The following is a 22593-nucleotide window of genomic DNA, read 5'->3' on the forward strand; positions in this document are numbered from 1 at the left end:
GACTGCCCCCATGATTCAGATGAGTCTGGGATAACATGCAAAAATAGGTTTTCACATCGCAATTTATACTGTGCTTCATGAAGTCTTGATTCCAGAGAGCCATGCCATGTCGTAACACTATAAGACTTGATGAAGGCAGCTGTTAACGACTGGAGCCATCTTCCTGCCACCATCGCTCTTATCCCGGAGTCTGCCAAATTTAAATCTGCTGTTTACAATGCCTTTTCTTGAACAAATTGCATATTTATCTTTTTCTCTCCGACTCCTCTCTGTAAAGCGATCTGGCCTTGAGAGTACTTGAAATAAATTTTATTTCGTCCAATTATTTAGTTTATTCTTCAAGAATATCTAGCTTTTCCTGAAGGCTGCTAACTGTTGCTTCATTCTTGTCCACACTGCTGACCGATATGCAGGTGTCATCCACGTGCTAGACAATGTGGTCAGCAGGCTTTCCTTTTCTACGTCAACCAATCTTTCTCTCTCCACTTTCACAATCAAGTCTGCCTGACCCTTAGTGTACTGTATAGAACGAGAACAAAGTTTTTTTTTAGGAAATGGACAAGTACTTGCATCTCTTGGAAAGGATGTCCAACTAAATTTTTGAATTCCTGCAGTCACAATGAACATGCATCTCTGTCCCAGTTTCCAGGTTTCTAAAACATGCCATTAGGAAGATCAACACACAGCAGCTACACTTTCAGACAGTACTTGTGGCTAGGGGAGCATATCAAGACGTAAAAAGGGTGGTCTCTCTTTTTTTTTTTTTTAAGATGCAAGAAGCACTGTGCACACACCTCTCAAGTTTAAAGGGGCCATGTGTGAACCATGATGCTTCAGTGGCTTTTGTGCACAATTGCCCAAAAGAAGGCAGGCCTTGTGTAAAAATCTCTTTTTGGAAATTTAGTTTGTTATACAGTCGAACCCGTTTACATCGAATTATTCTATATATAGAACAATTTCTGGTCACGGTATAGTTACGGTATGAGTATATATAGCAAAAATTACGCTTACATCGAACAAAAACAGCAGCGACTCCCGATATATCAAATGTCACGCGGCGGAAAGTGCCCCCAGAACTTGGCTTTCCCTCGCAGTGGCGAGAAAACCCAACTGCACGGCTCCATCCAACCACTCTCCCTACAGTGACTGCGCTCCCTCGGACGAGCCGTCGACATGCCCTATAAAGAATGGTCCGGCCCGCCCAAAGCGCCTGCTCAAACAGTCAATCCGAGGCTCTTGTGCCCTCGTCATGCAAGATGGCGAAAATGCGAGTTATCTCGCTGCTGTTCTGGTTCATTGTGTGTGCGCGTTGTGGGCCTTCTCCCGCAGTGTTGCCCTGAGGAAGCGGCAGAATTCGCCTTTTGTCGTGGAGCTCAAAGTCATAAATCGGGTAAAACGCGGTGAGAAGTTGGTTGCCCCCACAGCGTACAAGATTCCGAGGAGCACTCTCAGCACGATATTGAAGAATAAGGGGAAGATTAGGGCTAAAGTGGGCAAACTCGTGACCCGGTGCCCGTGGCACCTGACGCGTACGCATGGCTGTGTACGAGTGGTTCATCCGAAATTGCTTCAGCCATGCAGACTTCCGCATGCTCGGTGATGACTGTAAATTTCGATGAATGCGACAAAGCCGTTGCTGGTGTTGCCGAAGCTTGAAGCGAGCGTTCAGAATTTCCGGAAGCTATCGAAGAATCAACGCTGGACGAGTTTGTGAGCGGAAATGATGGTGTCGCGACCACGGGAAAGCCCAAAAACGAAGACTACACTGCTGACATCGTACCGAGCACAAGTGAAAGTGGGTACAATGAGGAAAGCAACGACAGTCCTTGGCCCACATCCTCTGAAGTGATTGGTGCGCTCGCACTAGTCCAGTGCTTCTGCACGAATGCGGAAGGTTGCAGCCTCAGCTGCTCCAGCTCCTTAGACAATGTGGAGAATTGCGTGTGTCGCAACCAGCAAAATTGCCCTAGCAAAATAAAATGCAGGACTATTTCGTGCGAAACTAAGCTACTTTCATCAATAAAGTGATTTTATAAATGGTATGTGCTTTTAGGACATCCAAATCTTTAGCAGGCGTATATTGAATTATGCTCTATACCGAAGTAATAGGCGTTTTTTTGCGAGTTCGATATAGCCGGGTTTGACTGCAGTTATCTTATTTTGAGACACTTCATTGCAAAACCATGCAACTTCTGACAGCGTCTTGCAGAGCACAAAAACTTTAAAAGAGAGTACTAAATTTAAATTGCAACACTAACAAAACATTGGCGTCCACCTTCTGCAATGTAGAAGAGAGTGACACTGGACTCGGTAATCTAAAGTTTATGCATAGTCTACATGCTTAGTGCTGATGCCTTAACTTTAATTGGAACTGAAGCACGGCATCCACTACTCGGCTGTGTCATCAAAGACCATTCCGTATTGCCACAGGCTCTTTATCCGCTACCTGAAAAGAAGACATCATCGCATGATGATGACAAAGCCGAGATGCAACGGAGGAAAATTGGTCTGCCACCTTATTGGCCAGCCACTGTATCTATCTCCACACAGCTTTGGCCAATACCTGTAATTAGTGCAAATATACTGTGTCTTTGCACTGTTTCCCACAACATCTTTGGTGAAGGTACTGGGTAACAATATCCCACTCACTAACAAATTCGGCAAATTATTGTTATTTTTTAAAACAAACAGCATTTCTAAAGTGAAGCTTTCTTTGCCTCTTCGACTTTCCCACTGCTGCTGCTGCTGCTGCTGCATCTATGGGCTGCTGTAGCGCACACCACCTGCCTTGGGAGGGGGGTTCAGAGCCTGTATATAGATGACAAGCTCGAGTAAGAGAGGAAAGGTGACAACTCGTTTTCACCCCACCGCGTCGAATGTGCACAATGCCCTCTGGAGCTCCCTGGCCATCACCACATTAGCCACTTGACAGCTGTAATTATCCATGACTCCCCTCAGAAGCATTGCAGAAGCTGCAGCACTTCCCTTTCTACTAGTCTGTGAGGCCAGAGGGGATGCAGATAGAACTATAGAGAGCAGATTCGAGAAGAAGGATAGCGAGGAGAAGAGGCAGTTCCCATATAAGAGAGGGGGAGGAGGTAACGTGAGAAGACAAGGAAACCCCACTACTATACGACAGCAGTTGCATGGAAACGGGACAAGCTTAAGTTCAAGGTATGTACAGTATGTTGCTGCTATTTCCGGAAAATAAACGCCCTGCTAATTTGTCAAGTTGGCTACTTACGCAGGGCATGCAGAAGCAGAGCCGCATTAACTAAAGTGCACCGCAGGGTCCAGGAGACACTAAGGAAGCAGTCGACCATCAAATCAACACTTCTGTGCCCGCCGCATTAGCCTTGCAGCTATGGCATTGCTAGAAGCCGTGGATTTGATCCCAACCACGGCAGCTGCATTTCGACAGGGGTGAAATAGAAAATGCAGCACGAGCACTTAGATCTTGGGACACGATAAAGAACATCACGGTGTCAAAATTAATCCGGAGTCTGCCACTACAGCTTGCCTCTTAATCTGAGTGTGGTTTCGGCATGTGCAGCCCGATAATCCAATTCCAGTTTAATACTTCTGCCACAATGTGATGTGCCATGGGAGAAAATGACAATGCTCAACCCTCTGAGTGGTTATAAAATATAGCGCACAACAATGCCTCACGCAAACATCTCTCCCTGTGTGTTCTGTGTACTACGCAGACAAACGCATGTGAGGTAACGTTTAACATCAACTCACCACTTTTGTGTTAGCCTAAATGTTGAAGAAATTAAGCTTTAGCCATCAGCATCACCGCTAATTATTGCCAATCAAAGCATCCAGCACGGAAAGCTTTGCTTACATCGAGTCCCACAGTGCGTGGGACCTGCTTAATTTTCGTACCTATTTTTTTGCAGTTTTCTTGTTTGTACAGGCATATTCACCAAGTACTTTCATCAAATTTGTTTGAACACTTCATCGCCGGAGTACAAATGCCATCATTGTTTTCACATTGACATTGCGACAAAAACATACGTATGATGACGGCTGTGCACACTGTCACTGTTCTCGTCACAATCACGCATTCCTCTAGTTAACGTCTGTTCAGCACCCGTGTAGAACCAAACAATAGAGTCACACAGCCGCAGTAGAAAACGATGGTCTTCAACGGGGCTGTTGTCATGCTGTTCGGGCTCAAAAACGCATCACATGCACAAGTCGATTGACACAAACACGTTGTTCCACTTGTATTGCTTCATTTGATCCCAAACAATGCTAGGCACGAAAAATTCGTCACACACACACGGATTGATTTACAGAAACGTGTTCTACCTTTTATCGCTTCGCTCATCGTCGTGCTTTGGCGATCACAAACAAGGCGCGCACACAACTCTATTTACATATACAAGCTGTTCCACCACGCATCACTTTCTTTGATTTCAAAACTGCTAGGCATTGCCTGGGCCAGGCGGGCGACGTCTGCAACGTTTCTCTGGGGATGGGGACTAGGGGGCCCGACTGGCTCAACGGAGCTAGGTACGTTTCGCGCGACCTAGGAACCCCTAGGGCGGAAAGTACTTACATGAGCAGTTCCAATAGGTGAAGCATGAGCCGCTGCAGTCAACTGGCTGTCGGGGCATGCCAATATAAATGCGCACAGTGGCCAGGCGTTGAATGCTGCATATTTTGTAAAGTTGGTCGGACCAGCATGCGTGCGATACAAGAAGTTGCGTCTGTGCAGCAGTGTCAACTCGTATGCGCTACAGCAGGGAACAGACACAACGATTGACATTTCTCTGTTTCCGGGTGTTTCACACGGTGACATATTGAGTTATGTAGTGTTCAGCACCAGTTTTGTTAATAAGGCTACAAGGCACTAGAGGTGCACAACTACTTCACCAGTGGCTTGGTGAAGTAGATGGAAAACCAGGAAGTCATCCTCCTTGAAGAGGTAAGCGAAAGAGCTTTTTTGCTAGCTAGTTCCTCTTTCACCCAGGCATGCACTGTCAAACTGTGCCAACGGCCTTAAGGTCCTGGCTGAGGCAACATGCGCCCGTGATTGGGCTTAGCTGCCAGAAGTGTGTAGCAAGAGTTTTATACGATCATTTCCTACTTGTCATGACTCCTCCAGCCATACTTCACACATACTTACTCAGATATCTCGTGTACACATCGCGGCGTAGGTATGTTTGAATGCATGCACATTTCTATGCAGCCTCTGTAGCATGCTCGTCAAAAGCATCTCTGCTCACTTTTAAACCCTTCATGGCAGATTGACATTGAGTTTGTTTAAATGAGGATATAAAATGAAATCAAGTGTGATTTAGAACCATTTGGCCGTATTGCAGGGCAGTTGCTTAAATCAAATATTTTATGCCATTTTCTGCCATGTTTCAGGTGAACCACTCTCAGAGGAAGAGGGATTGACTCCTTTAGGTGTGCCACAAAATGGAACAGTTCTTGCAGCCCATTGTACGTCCATGGAAGGAACAGGCAAAGCATGTTCCCACCTTGGCATTTGCCTGTTTGCTGTCAGCATGGGCATCCAAATGCAGAAAACAAAAGCTGTACAGAAAAGCAGAATGTTTGGCTTCCTGCTTATGTTGAAAAGGTTTAGTACAAGTGGATCAAAGGCATTGATTTTACCTGCCCGAATGGAAAGAAGCTGCAAATGGAGTAGGGGATTGTGAACAGCTCATTGGCAGTGCTGCGGAACAAGTGGGATGAAATTGCAAGACCATCACCAGACGAGCAGAAAGAATTCATCACCCTGCTTGAGAACAGCTCAACAGTATTCTTCTCTGCTACCAGAGTACAGCGACAAGCTCGTACGAACACTACCAGCCCATCTAAGAAGGCTTTGCAATGAAGAGATGCTTGCAGCTTAGAGACACGTAGCACAAAGGGCCGCAAGTCCATGACCACTTACAACATTATTGAGGCCACCAATAATTTGGAGTCATTACCAAGGCTATGGGCCAACTGCATGGACTGGCTTCATTATAGGACTTGCACTAGTGAGGAGTATGTATCACACTAATGCTGACCAGCCAAGTGTGTCATTACTCAAAAGCAATCTGCTGCCATCCATCCACCACTGGGGCTCGACACACGAGGCAGACGTTTTGAGGGCCTGTGAAGCCAAAGAATTGGCAAGGCACCAAGGTTTTCAATGTAAAAGGCTCCACCTCTGTTCTAGGCATGTTGTGGGGGACACCCGATGCCCTTGTCTCGTGCTGTGGCAAGGGTGTTGTAGTGTTGAAATGCCCATACCTCCTCTGAGATGCCCATGATGTTACTGCCATGAAGATGTCTCTCGCAAATGGTGTACTGAAATTGCAGAAAGATTGTGCCTACTGCTAGTATCCGATACAGACGCAGATGCCTGTCTGCAACGTGGAGTCTTGTGACTTCATTATGTGGGCACCAAAGTTCTACCACAGAAAGAGCATGCCTTCCGACAAGATAAATTTGGAATGAAATTTTTGGTGTTGCATGAGAGTTTTTTGTAAAGGCCATGCTGCCCAAGCTCTTCAGCTGTTGCTTCACAAGGCAATGAGAAGTTGAGAGAGACAACAAACCAGACAGTGCAGTGTACTGCTTTTGTAAGGGCCCATAGACTGGGAGAAGTGTTGCATGTGACAACAGTGTGTGCTCCTATAAGTGTGTTCACTTCTCGTGTGTTTCATTGAGATGAGCACCAAAAGCCAAACACTGCTATTTCCCAGACGGTAGAAAAGGCAAGGAGAATTAAAAACTGTTATGGTTAAGCTGAAATTCAGTGTCGCAAGTCCGAGCAATGTTCCAGCTCATTTGCCTTTGTTGAGCTAATTGCCCTCCTCCGAGAAAATGTCACCCCTATGGCCCCTGTTGCGTCCTGGGCAGACCCGGGCAATCAAGTAAGCCATGAAGGCCAGGAGGCCATTGACGTGACAGGTCGCCAGCAGAGCCAAAAGCCTGAGGCGAACACTCGGGCACTTCCATGGGCGTGCACACAGCTGACTTTAACAACGATCAAACCACGAGAGCTAAACAACCCTTTTAGTGGAGAGCTCTCCGCCAATTGCATTGGTTATACTTTGGATCAGTGAGGATAGCTATAGGGGCTTGTTGGTAGGCATATCTTATTTTGTTGTAGCGCAAGCTGAATGACAATAGAAAGGCACATCTGAGACTCACAGCACTAACTTTCAACAATAGATTTATTTCCAGTTCTTGTCGCTATATATATACACGCCCAAACGTATATGACACATGTAAAACCCCAGTAAACATGAACAAAAACCAGGGAATCACACGCAATCACTTTTTTGCCACACAGATTGATAGACATGTACACATTCAACATGAACAAAGATAATCGAGCTCTTTTGTGGATAATGAAAAGGAAGGCTTACTGATGCATGCGTCACCAAATGTTAATATGTGTCCAGCTTGTGTTATCAAGCGCGTTATCTCGCGCCTTCTTCTGCTCATGATGACTGTTTCTTTAAATCTTCGTTTGCATTTGCATCTCTGGCAATGGATGGCAAGAAAGCCGTCGGCAGCCACGTTGTTTACTTTGTTATTGTGTTCTCGTAGCTTGTCATTTATGCATCTACCTGTTTGACCAATGTAGGATCACCCACACCCAAGAGGAATGCAGTATACCACACCCATGATGCAATTAATGAATTTGTTTTTATGTTCCTTTTCACATGCAGTACGTGTGATTCTCTCTGGCTATGTGTTTCTACACAGGCTCACCAATTTATTAGGCACTGAAAAGACAACATTGACGCAGCTCCGAGATTTTACATACGTTTTGAGGGTGTATCTATAGCAACGAGAACTGGAAATAAATCTATTGTTGAAAGTTAGCGCTATGTGTGTCAGATATGCCTTTCTGTTGTCCTTGTCGTTCAGCTTGTGCTACAACAAAATAAGGTATACTTGGGAGGTTACTTAGGGCCATCCTGGCTCCCAAGTTAACCAGGACCACTCGGGACTCTGGTGAAGCCACCACCTTGTACAAATAATGTAAATCTATTTCGTCTTGTCTTCATCCTCATGATACCCGGCTTTGTGATCATCTCCTGATTCCTGTAGTGAAACCTACCTCACCCGGTCTAAATCGTATTGAAACCAAGGGAGTGAAACACTTAAGGGAGTGAAAATTGGGGCTGGGCACATCACTGTGCCATTTCTTGAAATAAAATAATGAAAACATTTTATTGGAATAAGAAATCACATTGTGTATTTTGCCACATTCTCAACAATAATTAGGCTGCATGTTTATAGCATGAATCCACAGATTGGTGAGCTTTCTTGTTCTTTCAACTTTTACTTCTGGCAACCACACTCTCGTGAATGCTTTCTAAAATGAATATGTGCAAGTTCCTGTTAAACCCATCTAGAGTTTCTACAAAGTTGCCGTATTTCAGTTTGTGATAATGAGTTTTCGTTTGCTGTAACTCATTATCACAAATAGGAAACAGAATGAAAAACATGCAATGAAGGTGCTATCACAAGTTAGCACCTTCATTAAATAAAATTTGGAGTTTTAGGTGTCACAATTACGATGGCTATAAGGCACGCTTTAGTGGGGGACCAACTGCGCTTTTTTAGAGCTCACCACAAAGCATGGTACACTGTTATTTTTACATTTGGCTTCCATCGAAATGTGGCTGGTATTTGATCGATCCTGCACCCATGGACTTAGCTTTGCAACACCAAAGCCACCATAATAGGCTATAACACCCTCATTAACATCTGCAAGAGCGGACCCAAGCTCAGCACTGGTCACCCTCTGTGTTGCAGCAATACATATTTGACAGAGCAAAGCACACAGTCACTATTTCGTCCAATGGCACAACTTTGTCCGCATTTCACATAGTTGCCCAGTACAACTGATTTCGGAAAGAAACTTATTTCCTATGAGGCCGATAACTCTTTCAGCATGAATTTGCACGTTGGCAAATTTTCTTGTGCTTTCAACTTCTATTGCTGACAACTGCTTTTTGCCTTTCATGAAAACTGGTATGTGCAGATCTGCACAGTAGAAACTAATGCTTTCTGCCACATTAAGGGGGGATGAGGGTCATGAAAACTTTTTTTTTTATTTCTAAACATACGTTGCTTAAATTTTGTGTGCAGATATATATTATAAAATGCTGATTTCAAATATCTCACTTGGAAGAAAAGATATGACAGAATGCAATAGTCCTAATTAGGTCATTTCTTAAGGCCCTTTGTAGTAATTCCTCATTAAAATAAAGTGTTTTTGAAAATATGCAGACATTTCCAAAGGCCCACTGCACATCCTAAAAGCAAAGCAAATACCAATAAAGTAATTGTGATTATCAGAAATAAATACCAAAGTTGGGAAGAAAAAACAATATGGCACTAATTAGCCTACATTTGATCTAATTAATAATCTATCACATTTAAGAAAAAACTGAAAGCTTTAGGATGTAGCTGATATATTCCTAAAAAATATATCTAGTTCACTGAAATCAGTTGATGCAAACATTATCAAAACTTCCTGAAGGCAAAAGCACTTGACAAAAAAAAAAGAAAGTTGAGAAAATTGCATTTAAAGTTTTTCTGCCACTACCTCTTTTGTCTATTGAACATATGGAAAACCTTAGGCTCTAGCATGGTGCCCAGGTGTCGCTGAGCACAAGAACACCAAATTTACTGAAATCGATTCATGAAAACTTTATCAATCCTTTTATAAGGCAAAGGCACTTGACGAAAAAACATATAAGGAAAGTCACTTACAAGTTTTCGAACGCTCCCACGAGTTGACGCAAGACCTGGGCAGTAGTCTCGCGTCCTGTCAGGCTTGTGCTTCTTGGCATTCTCTTAATGTGACCCTTGTCACCATTCTCTTTGTGACCCTTGTTAGACCTGTAGAGCCTTTGTCCTTCTCAAGGCTCCTCCAAATTAGAGAGCTACCAGGACTATAGCCAAGCTGCACTACAACAGCCTTGCTGGTTTGTGTCATTCCCTGATTGTAGCGGGACACTGCTTCAGCAACAGCCCTTCAGCAACAGCAATGAGTCATGACTGTATTTGGAGCTTTAGGTGCAGATCACAGTGTGCAGGCACTCAATGGCATTTTGTCTCGTGCCATCACTGCAGTGCTGTAAGAGGGCCTGGTCACTTAGCCTCGCAGAGTGGCTCTAGTGCACTGCGAATAAACCTTGGCAGAGGGTTTCAACATGGAGGTGGCTCCTCTTTGTTGGCCAGGGAGGGGCACGTTTGAAGAGGCACCACGAGTCCCAGGAGTCGTCACCTTCAGGGCAGGGACAGAATCGGGGGATTCGTCCGTTGAACTCATGTGCAACAGTGGGGCCTGCACTGCCTTCTTCATTGCAAGAGCGTCATGCCTGTGGCTCCTCAGAGCATACCCATAATAGTTTGTCTTTTTTATTTTATCCTGGGCAAGTCTCTCTTTCCCACCAAAATACTCTCCTTGGGCTTTCTTTTTCCCCACCAAGGTGCGACAAGCTGTCCCCATTTGCTTATGGACACGGTTCAGACAGTCTTTTCTTTTTTTTTTCAGTGTCTAAGTATCCGAAGATGCTGTCTTGAGTCGGGGCATGAAAAGTGCTGCTATTGCCATCAGACAGAATCATTGTGTAGCGCAGTTCATTCTTCTGCATGGACTGCCTGAACAGGATTGGTGCTGCTTCTGTCTCCATCCGTCCAGCGTCGCAGACAATGCTTTTTTTTTTTTACATTTGTGGGTCATAACCCAGTCACCATAGCCATCATTATCATCATCGGGGTCTTCTTGGCAGCCATGGCAGTACCGAGAAAGGACAATGTAGTCCCGCACCAGGCCTGTTCAATAATGTAGCCCACAGCTATGCTTGAATTGTGGCCACGGGTATTCCAGGTGCCATTAAAAATGACGTCCGTTTCCTACAGGGTTGAGGAAATCCTTGTAGAGGGTTTTGACTACTTCCACGCTTGCTGCCTGTGTGGCTGTAGCTGCTGCCTGGCAAGTTTGCACGAGGGTGTTCATGTATCCTCTGAAGGTGTTGTGGTGAAGACGTTGGTGGGAGAGGTTCAGGGTGGCACACAAGTTCGCTAGGGCTGTCATTCCCTTTCCAATGCTTTGTATGCCCTTCATTGCCCTGAGGTTGACCTCAAAGGGCATGGTGTTTGATGCTCCGGTGACTCGTGGTGATGGAACGTGCTGCTCTGCAAAATTGCAACTTGAGCACATAGCAGTAGTTTCACTGGTATGCTGTACTCTCTCCCATTGCACTTTGTAAGCTCAATAGTAGCCATCCTGCACTTGCTACATGTTGCGGATGCAAAAAGCATCTGCAAAACTTTCATGTCCACAGTGATGTACTCTGTGCCGCGATTGTCGTCGTCACTCACCGTGCTGATGCCTAAAAGCTCAAACTTCCACGAAGTCGCACGCTTTTTTGTCAAGGAAGACGTTGCATTGTGTGTGCGTTCTTTGTGCTCCAGGCACACTCCACCTCCGTGTAAAATGGCATGTGTTGATGCGATGTGCACGCAAGCTCGATCCAGCTGCGCCCACCGGCGATGCCGAAGTTGAGTGTCTCGAGCAGCTTGAAGCAGCTGCGTCGACCTGCAGTGCCATGGCTTGCAGCAACACTGAAGTTCTCGAGGAGCTTGGAACAACTGCGTCGATCCGTGATACGATAGCTTGCGGCAACACCAAGCTTGACATTCTCTCTGAGTTTGGTGCAGCCCCAGCAGCCCATGGTACTTCAGAACACCGAATAGGACATTCTTAATGAGCGTGGCGAAGCCGCTTCGATAGGTGCTACTATGGCTTGTGACGACACTGAAGCTGCAGTAGTTGTTTTCGATTATGTAGTGATCTTGTGCTAAGCACGTCTCCTTTTGCCGGCCGCTTTCCGCGTGCTTGCTTTCAAACATGAGTCCCACACCATCAGAATGTACAGCACAAAAATATGCATGCATATACGCATGGCACACCAGCCTGGCAAATAAATGTAGGAACGAAAATGCAAGCTGAAAGGGAGTAAATTAACAATGAAAATATTTACATGAACGATTCAAAAAGAGGCTGTGGGGTGCGAAATACTGTACAACAAAGAGAGGCCTCAAGCACACGCAGACAACGCGAAGGCACCACACCGTCAGCAGGCGGCCGCGCCGGCTTGGCAAGAAGAGGAGGCGCGTGCTGGGGCCAATTAGAGGGCTGCACCTTGGAGAAGTGCGTGCTTCACCCAATCGGCGTTGCTCTTACGGAATTGCACCCCTGGAAAATGCCGCCGATGCTGTCGCTCCCAGGATGCCTTTGTCGTGTTCAAAGGCGCCGAACTGAAGCACGGGAAACCAGCTTTCAAATGAGATCAAGATGATGGCCATCAACTTGCATCGTCCAGAGCTTTGGCGGCTTGAAATTGGAGCAAATTTCCTAGCTTGATGTTCAATTCGGGCCTACCGACACTTACAGATTGCCATTTCTTTAATACTTAGAGAATGAATTGAGCAGTAATCCTTTGCAGGGTAATACTTTTGACAATGAAGACTTCGAAATTGTGTTTTTTGAAAATTTGAATTTTTTTGTGTGTGTTTTGCGATTTCAAGACCTGCATCTCCCCTTCTGTCGGTCAGTACAACATCCCCAGGAATGTAGCGAGCGTCACACGAACTTGCCGCCGGGACCTTCTCGGGCAGGTGGCAGATGAAGCAGCGGCACTTGCTCTCTATGCATGCCCGTAGCTGTGTGGTCTGTCGTGCAGATTGAACCCACTTGTCGTAAAAGTTGAGATACCCCTTCTGTATTTTGGAGAAAAACTGGAAAGCAAGCTTTCTATGCATTAAGTAAAAGATAACGAAAATAACAATACGAAGATAACGAAGATAACAATAGAATTTATGCAACATAAATTCTATTGATAAATAAAACTATTGTGTGGGCCTTTATATACTAGAACTGAGCTGTAATCAGTGCTGGCATACTATTTGGTGTTTCTGGAAAGTAGATTGTGCGTATATCTTAATTTCTATGTACATAAGTTACTGATAGCATGCCACATTCTTCTTATGCACTGCTAGGACACTACCGAACATGTGCAGCACTGTTCTTTCTTGCCCAAAATTTCTATGCAATACATTTCGTGAAAATTTTTCTCGTACTCAATATTCGGCTTTCTTTTCTTGATTCGATACGATATTCAGTTTGAGATCTACTATTTTGTTTTCGCGCACCTTTTCTCGAGAGTTGTAGCATGTTGCATCCAGAGCTGTCAAGGCCAGCCCTATTGCGATAAGCGTCTTTATTCGTTATCAAGCTTGTTGACTACATGTGCGGTGCAGTGCCATTAGAAGCATACTGCACGCATTCAAAAGGCGATAACCGAGACACGCCGCTGTTCCCTGCTGCAGGCAGCACAAAGTGATCTTTCGCTCTGGCGGCTTCACATTCTAGCCTTGTCCAGCATCTCTTATTCATTTGAGCTAACTGTTGCCATTCTAGAACATTGCGAAATAGAAAAGCGACAAAGTGCACGTCGGGTTGCTCAGGCTCCACCAGATCGATGCAGGTGACTGTCGCTCTCCAAGCAACTGCGTCAAAGCATTCTTGCCCAGAATTTTGGGCTGAATTCGAGGAGCGCAAACGCAAGCTCTGCCAACGCCACAAAATAAACTGTGCCAGGCTGTGTGGGCCCCGCCAGCTTGGCGTGCGTCTATATCTCGTGCTGCAATGCTTCACTGTGTATAGATATCGAGTACAGCTGAGTCTGTCAAATTTTTTTTTTTTTTACTTTGGATCGTAGGTTTTACAGGTTAGTATGTTTTTCTCACATATTTTTTTCCCAAAATGTGGTTCTACTGTATTGGTACACAGTGCTGGAAGAGCATTCAGTTTGGTCTGTTTTGTATTTGTGCCTGCTTGTGCTGATACAGTAGACTTTTGTTGTTTGGGCTTTCTCGTGATTCTTTTGGTTAATTTGATCCTACATGAAGGTCCCTGCTGGCGACTATGGGCCAAAACTAACATTATTTCGATACTGAAATTGGCCCCTGCCAGGTGATTCTACTTGTGTTTGCAAGCCTGCCTTTCATAACCACAACAGATTCAAGAGATTGCCTGCTAAGCTAGTAGTAACACGGTCACATCAAGAGTCCCCAATAATTTTGTTTGTTGTAGGACGAAGTTGCCAAGTAGCTAGTCTAGACGTGGGGGCCACTGTCCCATTTGCAATTGTTGCAGTGTCGTTTGACAAATTCAGAGTATCAAACACCCTGTGGACCGTACGGAAGTGGACTTGTTGTCCATAGACAGCGATAAGGTGCTGTAAAGATGACAAAGTGCTGATGATGGGCTTTGAGTGTAAATAAATTCCCATTCTGATTTTAGTGGTTTCGTTTGTTTCTGATTGTCATGATCAGAGGTATGCTGCATTTTTCTTTATTAAGGTGTATGTGTTAGTTTCCTGCCTGCTCGAAAACATAAGAAGTTGGTGTGCATTAGGCCTGGGCAGACACTTCTAAAAGTGTCTGGGAATTTTTCCTGCTTCAACTCAACCCGCCAGATAACTGGATCTATTTTGTCGGTCTTGTCAAGTGTATGGAATTTTAAGTGTATTTCATTGTTAGAATATGTTTAATTTTTATTAAGAAACATAGCTGTCATCCCTATTTTGAATATATGACTTCATACAAGCTGAGCTAGGGTTCTGAATGCATGTGCCTTCTCTTGCCTTGACCAATAAAGAATTTCTGCCTGTGAGTTAAGACTAAAAAAGAGAGTGTCAGCATCTTCTTTTGTTTTTGTGTTCTTGTAGAAATGTTCCGTGGTGTGTGAGGTTGTCATAATCTTGTACACTGGTGGTATACTTAAAGCTGACAGAAGCCTTGTAGTTGACCTTCCTCTAGGTGTATTGCCAAAACCAACAGAAAAATGACTCTTCCCTCATTGAACAACGAAAGCAGCTGAAATGACTGCAGCAAGCAAAGAAGTTATTGAGTGAGCAAGTTGCAAAGCAAAATAAAAATTAGAAAAGCTACTGACATAGCAAAATAAAGGGCATGTGAACTTGAAGCTAATTGGCAATGTTAATTTGTCAATTGGAAGCCTAGGTCAGTGAACAGAAAAGAAGGCTGCAAGCATGCAGAACTTATCTTGACAGTGAGAGCAGCTTCCCCTTGAGATACTAGTATAGCAATATCCCAAATACAATGGATGTAAAACATACATACAGCACACACTGTCTTAGCCTCGCTTTGTCCAGCGTGTAAAGAATTTGTGCTGCACGACATGGTACCTGCATGGTACTTGCAGCAGCAGCTGCAGGTAAAGTGCAGCAACAGTCGTGTGGAATTCAACAACCACTCAATCTCTGTTGTGTTTTCAATAAAAAGTTATTTCTCCAAGTGTCCAAAAAAGAATAGTAGACTGTTTCTGTGAACCAGTCCTCTGTAATGGATATGTGTAAATAAAAATTTTGCTTGTCGCATAAGGTTGTGTAAAAATATTGTAAAGATATTCTGTTTGAGGGTGTCAAGTAATTTTTTTACTGCCCATATTAGCTGTGCACTTAGGTGTTTATCCGGTTCCAGTTATAAGTTGCACTATGGCACTTGCAGTGGACATTTGGTCAGTGGGCTGCATCATGGCTGAGCTCATCACAGGCAAGACACTGTTTCCTGGCAATGACCGTATCCTTTGACGCTTGATATTTTGGCAAAAGTGTTTTTTTTTTTATGAAGCCACTGCTTTGTGTTGATTTTCACAAGTGTGAAGCAGGTGTTATCAATGCAGACAGAGAGAACTGCCACGATGCCTCACCTGTTTGTTCTCAGATGCTCTCTGCCTAAAAAGAAAGGCGGGCACTTGCTGAGCAGGGCTCAGTGCCTTTTGGCAGCAGTGGCATGATGTGGCACATTTTATGGCCTTCTACAAAACAAGGCAAAAAAAAAGAAGAATGTGAATGTTACTATTTAGGTTGAGGCCACAGTAGACGCCATGACTAAGTAGTTGTTGCCGCTCTAGTTGGTGCAGGCATGTTTACACTTTCTCGGCCCTCGAGAGGTGTGATCTTAAGATAGGGTGCTGCAGGACACAAACAGCTTTGCATGAACATGACGAAAGACGCGGTGCCCCAGTGAGCCCCTGGCTGTGCCAGTCGGATATGGTCATATTTATGGTCTGCTCAGCAATACGAACCACTAGCCCAGCAACATGAACTTCTGGATGTAGAGCAGCAGCTTGAAAACTTGAAAAGAAGTTTTGAAAACAAAATGCTGGCTGGCCACTGCAGTTTGTTCTCGGCTTACTTACTATTGCCACCATTGTGAGAAATGTGTTCCAGTAAGGTGTCGGCGATCATTTCACCCGAGACAGAAACAAGGTGCTGCCAAGGCTGTGCACACAACAGCCATGAGTGCAGACCATTGGTAGTGACAGCTTGAGGAACAAATGTGGAACACTTCCACTGAGGAAGTGCTTTGCTTCCTCGCAGATGTCACACGAGTGACAACTAGATGCCCCGAATGACCTCACTCCAGTGAGAGGGCAGCCCAGAGACTGTGGTACAGTTACTGGAGGTACAGTTACTAGAGGCATCTCTTATAGCAGGTGCAGTGTCCTACCTACAAACTAGGCTGTTGAGACTGGCGTGCCCTATTAGGGCAGGCCCTGGAATATAGCATGTGCAGCAGAATAGAGCATAGAGCATGGAATCTTGTCCTGGACAGGCATTCTTGAAAACCCTGCAGTTAAAGACGGGTAAGGAATTCGATAAAGGACGAATGCAGACTTGCTACTGAAATTATTGAAGTGAAACATACAAAATATCTAGGATGGCAGTACCTCGTATGTACACCACTGGGTCAATTGTGAACAGAAGAAAAAGCAGCAAACAGCACGATTGTTAATCACTCATGTGACACGTGCTTCAAAGATGCAGAAATTTCTTGTCTGTTAGTGATAATGACGGCTTGCCAGTGCCTCCAAGTATTCCTATATGAAATTTCATTTCATTTGATTTATTTCCTGCTTCAAAGAGCAGTGGACCTCAGGAAAAAAAGCCGTACCTTGACAAGCTCCTGAGGCCTGCAAGGTTCGTTGACAATGACACCATCGAGCATGAGGTACAAAGGTGGGATGCAGAAACACGATTCACATTCTAGTAAAAAACAGTACTTCTGCGTTACGAAACATAAAACACGAAGTAAGGCAGCAGCATAAGATACACACAAAACAACAAATAAAATACAAAATTTAAGGGCTTGAAGAATGCAACTTTAAAAGAATATATGCAGAAATAACGGCACTAATTTCATTGTAACAAATACATTGGCTCTAAGTTTAGGTAAAAAAAAAAACGATGACAAGGTTTAATGCGCACAAGTGTAAAAAACGGAGACAGTATACAAAAGCATAACGAGATGCTTCCAACTCATGCTGCATTTCAATGCAGCCCGATTTGTTTGCACACATGATCAAGATGTGATGTTTACCTACTGGAATATAGTATGAAGAAAACAAAATTGTGAGCATAAATAATCAAGATATGATGTTTACTCACAGGAAGGTTTCACTACATATTTCCGCAAGCTACACATATCGCTTTTAACCAGTACTTCCGCAAGGATCAGGGAAACCATACAGAAAGTGAAAAAAGAAAACGCTTATCAAAAGAATGCACGGAGGTCGATATTGCTTCACCTGTTGATATCAAGGGACACATCATAAAGGCGGTTCAATAACACTGGAAGACAATATTTAAGCATCTGTTGCCCATAGTTATTACGTGGTGTGTTAACAGTGTAGTGCCTTGGATTGCGTAACAGGTATGCCGGCAATAGCAGTTCTAAATTAGCTAATTCTGACAGAGTTGAAACGTTGTCCTGAATTTCCTGTTTGTAGCGTAAGCACAGACGTATATCGAAAGTACTGAATATTCGCGGTATATTGCTGTTGTGGAAGAGGTCTGCGGAGGGTGACCATAAGGCTGGTTGAAGGCAATTCTTAAAGCCTTCATCTGAAGGAGGTAGATTTTTTGTGGTGTACGGAGCAGTTCCCCACACTAGGTTACAGTAATGCAGATGCGGCATGAAAAGCATTTGAAACAGAAGCAGTTTAATTTTAGGCAAGAAAAAATGGCGATAACGAGAAAGTATGCCGACCGCACGAGCAACCTTAAGGCTTACATGATTACGTGGGTATCCCAAAGCAGTTTTTCCGCAAAGCAGATTTCTAAAGATTTAAAACTCTTAACGATTTCTATTGTACTCGAGGCATAGCAGAGTTTTGTGGAGAAGCTTAGTGACTTTCCTTTTGGTCGAAAGAACATTGCTATCGTTCTTGAAGTGTTTATTTGTAATGCATTAAATTTTACCCAGTGGGCAAGCACTGAAAGAGTTTCATTTGCAATGGTAATGAGGTCGGATGGGCGTTCCCCGCTAAAGAAAATGCTCGTGTCATCCCCATATATAATAATATATGCATTCTTATCTACAATAATGATATTAATGTATAAATTAAATAGAAGTGGGCCCAAAATACTTCCTTGTGGGTCACCAGCCTTAACTTGTGTTATGCGTGAGTAACTCTCATTGATATCGACATACTGATATCTGTGTATAAAATAAGAGCATATTAGCTCCAGAAAATGACCTCTGATACCATATCTCTGATACCATATCTCTGAATTTTCGCAAGAAGAGTGTCATGGCTAATGCTATCAAAAGCCTTCTTGAAATCTATTTTTTTGCTTCAAAGCTTTGTAAAATAAGTTCTTTCTGGGCTACTAATGCAGTTTCGATGGAAAATCATTTGTGAAAGCCGTGTTGAGAACGAGTGATACAATGTAATACTTTAGAAGAGTTAACTGCCGGGCTAGTTGGTGATCTTGAATACTAAAAAGATTTTGCCCCAAAACAACACACATAAGAAAGACGACGACACAACAGTTGGAGTAGCGCCTGTGGTGTCGTCGTCTCTCTTGTGTGTGTAATTGTTTTGGCACAAGATCGTTTTAGAATGTAATACTATGGTGAGCCGAAAATTGGCGTAGGCATTTGTGATTACTTTCTCAAGTCCTTTGGAAAAGACTGGTTAAAGGGATATTGGCCTATAGTTAAGGATATTATTGCGATCACCTTTTTTAAACGGTGGTATTACTCAGGCTAGTTGCATTTGCGTGAAACAAATACCACTTTTGAGGCAAAGGTTAAAGATGTGAGTCAATGGAGGTTAAATTACATCTACAACATACTTAACGGGTGTGATCTGAAGTCTATTCGCATTCCTCGAGGTACAATTGTGTAACCCCACAAAAACTGCTTGAGTTTCTGCTTTGTCAACTGAAGTGAGGAAGGCACTGTGGGGGTTGTTGCGATCAAGATATTCAGTCGCTTTCGGGTTATATGGTGACGGCAAGTTATCAAGAAATGAGTCATTAAATGCATTAGCTAAGTTGAACTTATTTAATTCATCACCACTCACCGTTAAATTATCAGGAGTTTTTGTCGCGCTAGAAGGGTTAATGATGTTGGACAGCTGCTTCCATATGATATCAGTATGGCCACTACTACTCTCAAAAATGTCAGTGTGGTATCTGTCCTTACCAGTTCTAATATCACTGTTTAATTTGTTGTGATAAGCTTTGTACCGTGTCCACTGATTGGGCTCTCTCGTTTCAATAAATGTCCAGTAAAGTTTATTTTTCCTCAATACAATGCAGCATTGCAACTGAAATCCATGGTTTTCTAACTCTCCATTTTCTTACCTTTGTATAGGGAAAGCTATTCTTATACAGGGCCATAAACTTGCCTAAGAAAATGTCGTATGTGTTGTTAGGACACATTATGGAACAGATATTGACCCATGACTCATTTTCTACTGCTCTGCGGAAATTCTGAAGTCTATTCTCCATGATTACTTAAGGATAATAACCCTGATCAGGCAGTCTCTTTGCATCATGCTTTTCTATACACATATATATTCCCATATGGTCACTGATGTCACAGCAGATTACACCTGTTTTAATTTATGCTACATCAAAACTAGTTTTAAAAAGGTCAAGTAATGTTGCCGTGGTGGCAGTAATGCGAGTGGGCTCTGTTATTACATTTTAGCAGCCATTTGAGGCAAGAACAATTTCAAAATTAATTTTGATAGCATTATTACACAGCATATCAATGTAAAAGTCACCGCCTCACGCAGTATTATACTTGTCATTAATGAACTGAAATAATGTATCCAAGCATTCCAGAAATCCATTCTCATGCAATCCTCATCATGATTCTCATCGCTGTTTGGAGGACAGTAAAAAACTGAAGAAGCAGTACAGTTGCAGAGAACTGTCAAGACCTCACAACAATCGGTAATGAAGCTTAGTTCAGGCAGAAATTCACATTTCACAGATTGGTTCATGAGCAGGGACACGCCACCACCTTTCCATCCATCTTGACGATTTAGAAAAAATTTTTCATATGGGGGTAGCGTGAGCACACAGTCGTTCACATACTGAGTCTCAGATATCATGAGCACATCAGTCGAAACCAAAACTTTCCAGCAGGGTAGAAAAATCATCAAATTTATTGCAAAGAGACCGGGCATTAATTTGAAAACATTTCAAGAGTGCATTGGACAGATATGGAACTCCAAGGTGAGTTTTCAAGTCTGCAGGAACGACTGGATCAGGCATGTTTGTGCTTTTTGAAGTTTCCAACGGTTGTCACCTGCCCTCAGGAGGAGCCCTGATCACTCACTACCAGGCGTCATCAGATCCAAGTCATGCACTGAAGTTATGCATAGAACCGTGGACGATTCGTTTTGCGTTGCAAAAATTTTGCCATTGCTCGTCCATACGAACTTCCAACCTGCTGTTTTCTTACGGGCAATGGCCACACCGAGCAACTGCTTATTCGCTCGAGCGTTAACAAATGCCGACTTGTTAGGGCCATCAAATCCAAGGGACTCAGTCCTCAGGCGTGTCTTCTGTGCCTTTCCTAAGATGACATTTCGTTTTGACCAGCGAGTGAGGCGGATTATCACATTTTTTTCTTTTGGGTTTTATACTTTCCACTTTGTGGCAGATGTCACTGTCTGCCTATGTAAGTCCCTCACCCAATTTCTCAACTATGCTTTTAACTTCAGCGACTTCGTCACAGTCTTCAGGTAGTCCTTTAATTTCCAAGTTGTTTGACCTTTGGTACTATTCTAGCTTGTCCACTCGTGCCTGTAATGGCCGATTTTTCTCTTAAGCTCTCTGTTTTTAAGAATGAGCTTTTTCATAGCTGGCAGTGATGTGGCGGTAGCCTTAAAACGAGGTGTTCCAAAGTGGCAACTAAGTACCATATGTGTTGCCATCAACTTTCACAGCCTTCATCAACTTTGCCTTTACCGTATACTCACTCCAGAGAACCCCATTTTGTGAAAGCCATGCCTGAATTTCTTTTTTAAGGCTACTTATGCGGGGAACTTTTTCTTGCCTCACCTAGTGGTACAGCACGTTGTCCAGGACTATCACACTGTACGGGGGAAGACATGGTAGTAGCGTTTCTTTGAACCATTTTTCATAATGGGGCCCGTCCATCTCTTTGTAGTAATCTCCTGTGCCCTTTTTCACTTGCAATATTTTTCCGGAGCCTTGCACAAAGCCATTCTTATTTCTGCAGTCTGTCATGATCAATGGGGCCCCCTTACCACTTGGGCTCTACAGGCCAACTGAGAGTCGGGGCCCTTTTTGCTTGTCCAGCAGTTCTAACACTCTCGTCAAGCCCCCCCTTTTCTGCCCTGTGTTAGCCCCTGTTTCATCAGTATAGAAAATGGACCTACGTTGGCACCGCAATTCTGTAATTTGCCTCTTTGCAACAGCGCTCAACTATGTGGATAGCCTCAGTAAGTAGGGCGTTGCGGGACCATTTATTAAAACAAAAACCTATCTTCTTGAGCATGCGATGCATTGTTGCGGGTGAAAATGAAGGCAGCATTTCATCCTCGTTGAAGTGAGAGGCATGCTTTGGCACTGTGGGAATTTTGTTCCTCTTGAAATAGTCGTGTACTACTTGTCGCAGCACGTTCAAGTTGAAATCGTCGAGTTTCTTTTTCCTTTCGCAACTTCTACCACCGCGGGAAAACCTCTTCAGGGATGCCGCCTCGCCATTTCTTTGATGTTCAGAAACCCAATGGTACAGAGAGGGTCCATACTGCCACTCTTACAGAGTTCTTTTTTGACCGCACCAAATGCATTTAGGGCTAACACTAACCTTGCTTCTTTTGGAATATAGTACTTGATCTTTGACCTGTAGTGCTCCTGAAATTCATCCTTCCAGTGGTCATCATGAACTGTGCTAGAGCAGAGTAGCAAATTATTGGTGGAATGGACAATTGGGCTTTTCGAGCTTTCCACATCATCAATGCATCGCCGGCGCTGGTGTGGTGCCACCTGCTAAGTTGACATGAAACCACTTTCGTTGCTCGGCACCGCCTTGGTAGTCCTGTCAGCATCAAAACAAACAACTTGTATAAATAATAACAAGAACCAATACCCCATGCTATGCCCTCAGCATGAGTTGAGACTGAGTGATAGATTTTACCACTTATTTCTTGCTTTCTGGGTGGGTAGCCACTAACAACATCTTGAAAGG

General features: G+C 43.8%; 1 protein-coding gene across 14 annotated transcripts in view; it reads left to right on the plus strand.

Annotated features, from left to right (window-relative positions):
• The window catches only part of p38b (p38b MAP kinase), a 434540-nt gene that overhangs the window by 281239 nt on the left and 130708 nt on the right, over positions 1-22593 (plus strand). For all 14 annotated transcript variants that reach the window (XM_065454289.1, XM_065454297.1, XM_065454290.1 and 11 more), the window contains one exon: positions 15580-15651. In XM_065454289.1, coding sequence (XP_065310361.1) covers positions 15580-15651 — 72 coding nt within the window. The remainder of the gene's footprint in view (positions 1-15579; positions 15652-22593) is intronic.

This window comes from Dermacentor albipictus, chromosome 6, assembly GCF_038994185.2.
Source record: "Dermacentor albipictus isolate Rhodes 1998 colony chromosome 6, USDA_Dalb.pri_finalv2, whole genome shotgun sequence".
Lineage (NCBI taxonomy): Eukaryota > Metazoa > Arthropoda > Arachnida > Ixodida > Ixodidae > Dermacentor > Dermacentor albipictus.